A 7254-nucleotide genomic window follows, 5' to 3' on the forward strand; every position below is an offset into this window, starting at 1 on the left:
CTGGTGTAGTTTATTGTACTGTTGAGACTCTGTATCTGGTGTAGTGTATTGTACTGTTGAGACACTGTCTCTGGTGTAGTTTATTGTACTGTTGAGACACTGTATCTGGTGTAGTTTATTGTACTGTTGAGACACTGTATCTGGTGTAGTGTATTGTACTGTTGAGACACTGTATCTGGTGTAGTGTATTGTACTGTTGAGACACTGTGTCTGGTGTAGTGTATTGTACTGTTGAGACACTGTATCTGGTGTAGTGTATTGTACTTTTGAGACTCTGTATCTGGTGTAGTGTATTGTACTGTTGAGACACTGTGTCTGGTGTAGTGTATTGTACTGTTGAGACTCTGTATCTGGTGTAGTGTATTGTACTGTTGAGACACTGTATCTGGTGTAGTGTATTGTACTGTTGAGACACTGTATCTGGTGTAGTGTATTGTACTGTTGAGACACTGTGTCTGGTGTAGTGTATTGTACTGTTGAGACACTGTATCTGGTGTAGTGTATTGTACTGTTGAGACACTGTGTCTGGTGTAGTGTATTGTACTGTTGAGACACTGTGTCTGGTGTAGTGTATTGTACTGTTGAGACTCTGTATCTGGTGTAGTTTATTGTACTGTTGAGACTCTGTATCTGGTGTAGTGTATTGTACTGTTGAGACACTGTGTCTGGTGTAGTGTATTGTACTGTTGAGACACTGTATCTGGTGTAGTGTATTGTACTGTTGAGACACTGTGTCTGGTGTAGTGTATTGTACTGTTGAGACACTGTATCTGGTGTAGTGTATTGTACTGTTGAGACACTGTTTCTGGTGTAGTGTATTGTACTGTTGAGACACTGTGTCTGGTGTAGTGTATTGTACTGTTGAGACACTGTATCTGGTGTAGTGTATTGTACTGTTGAGACACTGTGTCTGGTGTAGTGTATTGTACTGTTGAGACACTGTATCTGGTGTAGTGTATTGTACTGTTGAGACACTGTGTCTGGTGTAGTGTATTGTACTGTTGAGACACTGTATCTGGTGTAGTGTATTGTATTGTTGAGACTCTGTGTCTGGTGTAGTGTATTGTACTGTTGAGACACTGTATCTGGTGTAGTGTATTGTACTGTTGAGACACTGTGTCTGGTGTAGTGTATTGTACTGTTGAGACTCTGTATCTGGTGTAGTGTATTGTACTGTTGAGACAATGTGTCTGGTGTAGTGTATTGTACTGTTGAGACACTGTGTCTGGTGTAGTGTATTGTACTGTTGAGACTCTGTATCTGGTGTAGTGTATTGTACTGTTGAGACACTGTATCTGGTGTAGTGTATTGTACTGTTGAGACACTGTGTCTGGTGTAGTGTATTGTACTGTTGAGACACTGTGTCTGGTGTAGTGTATTGTACTGTTGAGACTCTGTGTCTGGTGTAGTGTATTGTACTGTTGAGACACTGTGTCTGGTGTAGTGTATTGTAATGTTGAGACACTGTATCTGGTGTAGTGTATTGTATTGTTGAGACTCTGTGTCTGGTGTAGTGTATTGTACTGTTGAGACACTGTATCTGGTGTAGTGTATTGTACTGTTGAGACACTGTGTCTGGTGTAGTGTATTGTACTGTTGAGACACTGTGTCTGGTGTAGGGTATTGTACTGTTGAGACAATGTGTCTGGTGTAGTGTATTGTCCTGTTGAGACACTGTGTCTGGTGTAGTGTATTGTACTGTTGAGACACTGTATCTGGTGTAGTGTATTGTACTGTTGAGACACTGTGTCTGGTGTAGTGTATTGTACTGTTGAGACTCTGTATCTGGTGTAGTGTATTGTACTGTTGAGACTCTGTATCTGGTGTAGTGTATTGTACTGTTGAGACACTGTGTCTGGTGTAGTTTATTGTACTGTTGAGACACTGTATCTGGTGTAGTGTATTGTACTGTTGAGACACTGTGTCTGGTGTAGTTTATTGTACTGTTGAGACTCTGTATCTGGTGTAGTGTATTGTACTGTTGAGACACTGTGTCTGGTGTAGTGTATTGTACTGTTGAGACACTGTGTCTGGTGTAGTGTATTGTACTGTTGAGACACTGTATCTGGTGTAGTGTATTGTACTGTAGGGACATACATTTATCTGGCATGTTTTATTGACGAAATGACTTTGAAGGCTCAGGATCAGAGTTATGAGCAGCCTGTCATGTGTGAGGATCATAGGTAGGCAAGAACACACACACACACCGCGTTTCAAGGATATCTACCCCCATCAACTCTGACATATATATGACTTCATAGAATCGTGGCGTGAACATTGACATTTCTTAATAACAATAAAGAAACGGAATAACCACTACAAATCACTGCTGCTCACCTCCGGTTCTTGAGTACCCCCAAATGCCTCACATTTTGTATGTGGGTGTGCGTGTGTGCGTGTTAATATATACCCCATAACAGGCTGGTTGTCACAGGAACACTGGAAGACTGAGAAGACACCACCCCCTCTCTCTTGTTCTCTCACACCTCCACCCAAACACACTCTCCTCCTCCTCCTCCTCCTTCTCTCATCATTACATTATCATTCCCTCTCCTTCCTCCTCCTTCTCTCATCATTACATTATCATTCCCTCTCCTTCCTCCTCCTTCTCTCATCATTACATGTTAATTGCCTCTCCTTCTGCCTCCTCCTTCTCTCATCATTACATTATCATTCCCTCTCCTTCCTCCTCCTCCTCCTTCTCCTCCTCCTCTCATCATTACATTATCATTCCCTCTCCTTCCTCCTCCTCTTCCTCCTCCTCCTTCTCTCATGAGTCAGTGGTGACTCATAATACTGTAGCAAATACAAAGAGCTGTCATCGTCCATTCTTTCTACATGGGTAAAAGAGAACATACGGTAGTGTACACAGTCATTGTGGGTCTTTGGCTTATGCTGTACAGGCCTGGGTATGCTTGGGTGGTTGGTTTTTGTCCTTGTGTTAGTGAAATGACAGACATAAGGTGTGATATTGATGGCTCTGTTTTAATACATTTGATGTCTTTGATGTGTTTTTCCCTTCAGAGGAAAGTGCTACCTTCAGGGGTTCCCAGTCCAGAGCCTCCTGCGAGGGTTCCCAGTCCAGAGCCTCCTGCGAGGGTTCCCAGTCCAGAGCCTCCAGTGAGGGTTCCTAGTCCGGAGCCTCCTGCGAGGGTTCCCAGTCCGGAGCCTCCTGCGAGGGGTCCCAGTACGGAGCCTCCAGCGAGGGTTCCCAGTCCAGAGCCTCCTGCGAGGGTTCCCAGTCCGGAGCCTCCTGCGAGGGTTCCCAGTCCAGAGCCTCCTGCGAGGGTTCCCAGTCCAGAGCCTCCTGCGAGGGTTCCCAGTCCAGAGCCTCCTGCGAGGGTTCCCAGTCCAGAGCCTTCAGCGAGGGTTCCCGGTCCGGTTCCTCCGGCGACGATCCACGGTACAGAGTCCCCGGCGATGATCCACGGTCCGGTTCCTCCGGCGACGATCCATGGTCCGGAGCTTCAGGCGACGATCCCCGCACCAGAGTTGCCACCGAAGCGGGCGGATCCACGAGCGGAGCGATGTCTATGTCCCGCACCGGAGCCGCCACCGAGGCTAGATGCCCACCCGGACCCTCCCCTATAGAGTCAGGTTTTGTGGCCGGAGTCCGCACCTTTGGGGGGTGGGCCCTGACCTTAGAGATCCTTTATTCTCTATTTTGGGTTAGGTCGGGGTGTGACTAGGGTGGGCATTCTGGTTTCTTTATTTCTAGGTTGGCCTGGTATGGTTCCCAATCAGAGGCAGCTGTCTATCGTTGTCTCTGATTGGGGATCATACTTACGCAGCTTTTTCCCACCTGTTGGTTGTGGGGTCTTGTTTTGTATTGTTGCCTTTGTGTATGACAAAGCTGCACGTTAGTTTCTTTGCTCTTTATTGTTTTTGTGCCGGTTCTCATAATAAAAGATGATGAACCCAAACCACGCTGCATTTTGGTCCGATTCTTACAACAACGATCGTGACAGGAGAGAAGAAGAGAAAGAGATAAAGAGAGAGAGATAAAGAGAGAGAGATAAAGAGAGAGAAGAGAAAGAGAGAGAGGAGACTGGGTATTGATTTACATGAGATGACTGTGGGGTCTAACATGCTGTAGAATGCCAATGTATTTATCCTAGCTGGGGAGTCATTTATGTATAATCCAAATGGCAATTATCTCTATACATCACGCTTTACACTCCAAAAGATCGCCAGTTCAGTTCTTCATGGTTTTGAAAGAGAGATACTCCTCATAGGGAACCTCAGTTATTTTTTAAAAGTTAATAAATGAACTGTTATTCATTGCAGATGTTGATACAGTACAATAATTTGTCTTCATGCACATGAATAAAGTCGTCTTTAAAAAACACTGCTTGTGTTGGATTGTGAATGAGATATGGGAAGAGGAAACAAGCTCCTGAGAGAGAGAGAGAGAGAGAGAGAGAGAGAGAGAGAGAGAGAGAGAGAGAGAGAGAGAGAGAGAGAGAGAGAGAGAGAGAGAGAGAGACAAGGCTGACTTTACAATGCCTAGCTTTGTTTCCCCAACAGGTGTGATGCCAAAACAAGCAGTAGGCCAAAGTGTTTGGCTACAGGAGAGGATGAAAGAGCCACTGCATCCATCCCAGGGATTTCTGAATGACTTAGGCATTGTGAGTGGACGCCTACTCGGGTACTCGGCGTGGGTGTCTGCAGCGAGGGAAATTATCCTGTTGGACTTTCATCATCCAGCCAGAACAAAGAGAGCAAGCACCATCTGCCAGCAAACAGTTTGCTCACAATGTTGATTCAATGTGGATTCATTAGAAAAACAAAAGTGTGTGTGTGTGTGTGTGTGTGTGTGTGTGTGTGTGTGTGTGTGTGTGTGTGTGTGTGTGTGTGTGTGTGTGTGTGTGTGTGTGTGTGTGTGTGTGTGTGTGTGTGTGTGTGTGTGTGTGTGTGTGTGTGTGTGTGTGTGTGTCCAGGTGAGATTAGGTGTGTTAGCAAAGTGCTTCCTGATCTGGGACCTGTTTTACCGGGTGTAGTTGGTTGTGTTGTGATCAAGTTATATTGGTTTTGAAAATGAGGAGAGAGATTTTGTTTGTTGTTTCAGGTGTCTCTGTCACATGGTATGAAGGTGGAGAGACGAAGCAGGTACGGGGAGTCAAACATTTGCCTTCCCTCATCACGTGCATCAGCGATATTGGACTCGCCTGTACTCACTCATCTGTTTATTTCCTCCCCTATATTTGTCAGTTCCCTTGCTCTGTTCCCTGCTGCTGCATTAATTGTTGTTTGTCTGTATTACTAGTTTGCTGATGCTGTTCCTGTCTTGTTCCATGTCCGTTCTTTATTAAATGTTTGACTCCCCGTACCTGCTTCGTCTCTCCAGCGTCATACCATGTGACACTCAAGTTTAACTTCTAACTTCTACTTCTTGTAGCCTGATTCTTTCGAGTATTCTACTGTTTTGCTATTGAAAATTGAAGCTAAAAAAGCTACAAGATTTCAAGGACAATTTACATTTTAATTAAATTGTTTGTACTTTTTGATAGTTTACCACATTTCTGCGTAGACCTATATTCTGCCTCCTAGGAAACTACAACAATGAAGTGTTATTTTAATCAGTTAAAGTTGGTAAAAAAAACGTTCATTTTTATAGAAGTGTAGGAGTATCAAATCAAATCATCAAATCAAGTTTATTTTATATAGCCCTTCGTACATCAGCTAATATCTCGAAGTGCTGTACAGAAACCCAGCCTAAAACCCCAAACAGCAAGCAATGCAGGTGTAGAAGCACGGTGGTTAGGAAAAACTCCCTAGAAAGGCCAAAACCTAGGAAGAAACCTAGAGAGGAACCAGGCTATGAGGGGTGGCCAGTCCTCTTCTGGCTGTGCCGGGTGGAGATTATAACAGAACTATGCCAAGATGTTCAAAATATTCATAAGTGACAAGCATGGTCAAATAATAATCATGAATAATTTTCAGTTGGCTTTTCATAGCCGATCATTAAGAGTTGAAAATAGCAGGTCTGGGACAGGTGGCGGTTCCATAACCGCAGGCAGAACAGTTGAAACTGGAATAGCAGCAAGGCCAGGTGGACTGGGGACAGCAAGGAGTCATCAGTACCATAAATAAACACGCCTTCCTTTTTTCCTAAGTGACATTAGACCAGTGGTGTAAAGTACTTAACTAAAAATACATTAAAGTACTACTTAAGTAGTTTTTTGGGTTATCTGTACTTTACTTTACTATTTATATTGCCATCTTTTACTTTTACTTCACTACATTCATTAAGAAAATAATGAACTTTTTATTCCTTACACCCAAAAGTACTAGTTACATTTTGACAGGAAAATGGTCCAATTCACACACTTATCAAGAGAACGTCCCTGGTCATCCTTACTGCCTGATCTGGCAGACTCACTAAACACAAATGCCTTGTTTGTAAATTATGTCTGAGTGCTGGAGTGTGCCCCTGGCTATCTGTAAATAAAAATAAACACATGCTGTCGGGTTTCCTTAATATAAGGAATTTAAAATTATGTATACTTTTACTTTTGATACGTAAGCATATTTTAGCAATTACATTCACTTTTGATACTTAAGTATATTTCAAACCAAATAATTTTTGACTTTTACTCAAGTAGTATTTTACTGTGTGACTTTCACTTTTACTTGAGTCATTTTCTATTACGGTATCTTACTTTTACTCAAGTGTAACGATCGTCTGTGGTGGTAGAAGGATCGGACCAAAGCGCAGCGTGGTAAGTGTTCATGTCTTTAATATGAATCCAAAACTGAACACAGGAACAAAAAACAATAAACGATGATCAAACGAAACAGTACCGTGTGGCGACAAACACTGACACGGAAACAAACACCCACCAACCAAAAGTGAAACCCAGGCTACCTAAGTATGATTCTCAATCAGGGACAACGATTGACAGCTGCCTCTGATTGAGAATCAAATAAAGACAAAACAAAGGAAATAAAGGTCAGAACGTGACATCAAGTATGACAATTTAGTACTTTTTCCACCACTGCGTTAGGCAAATCCAAACGGAAGAAATGTCCCCTGATTTTATTGAGGAGTTTTAATTTAATTGCATGCAAGCATTTCAAAGGGACAGGCCTACAGGCCTCTGTTCCATTTGTTGGGTTTGTGCCAGTGTGTGTGTGCATGTGAAGGTGTGTGTCCATTTAGTCAGAGTGAGAGAGAGGTATAAATAGTCCATTCTACCATAGTTGTCTCTCTGGCCTTTTGTTCTCATTAAAACAGGATGCCATGTGCCCTGC

At 43.2% G+C, this 7254-nt stretch overlaps 1 protein-coding gene across 1 annotated transcript; it reads left to right on the forward strand.

Moving 5' to 3' along the window:
- Nucleotides 1–2838: 2838 nt before the first annotated feature.
- Nucleotides 2839–3923, forward strand: LOC139544675 (uncharacterized). The gene is made up of 2 exons (XM_071351975.1): nt 2839–2859; nt 3025–3923. Exons 1-2 carry the CDS (start codon nt 2839–2841, stop codon nt 3589–3591), a joined length of 588 nt encoding a protein of 195 aa, XP_071208076.1. The 3' UTR covers nt 3592–3923.
- The last annotated feature ends 3331 nt before the right edge of the window (nt 3924–7254 follow it).

The sequence above is a fragment of the Salvelinus alpinus genome, chromosome 18, assembly GCF_045679555.1.
Source record: "Salvelinus alpinus chromosome 18, SLU_Salpinus.1, whole genome shotgun sequence".
Lineage (NCBI taxonomy): Eukaryota > Metazoa > Chordata > Actinopteri > Salmoniformes > Salmonidae > Salvelinus > Salvelinus alpinus.

What these genes read in the sequence shown, in the direction of transcription:
- LOC139544675 (XM_071351975.1), top strand. Translation starts at nt 2,839, where the DNA reads ATGGGTAAAAGAGAACATACG. An exon ending in TGGGTAAAAGAGAACATACG is followed by an intron (nt 2,860 to 3,024) that starts GTAGTGTACACA and finishes TTTTCCCTTCAG; the next exon opens with AGGAAAGTGCTACCTTCAGG.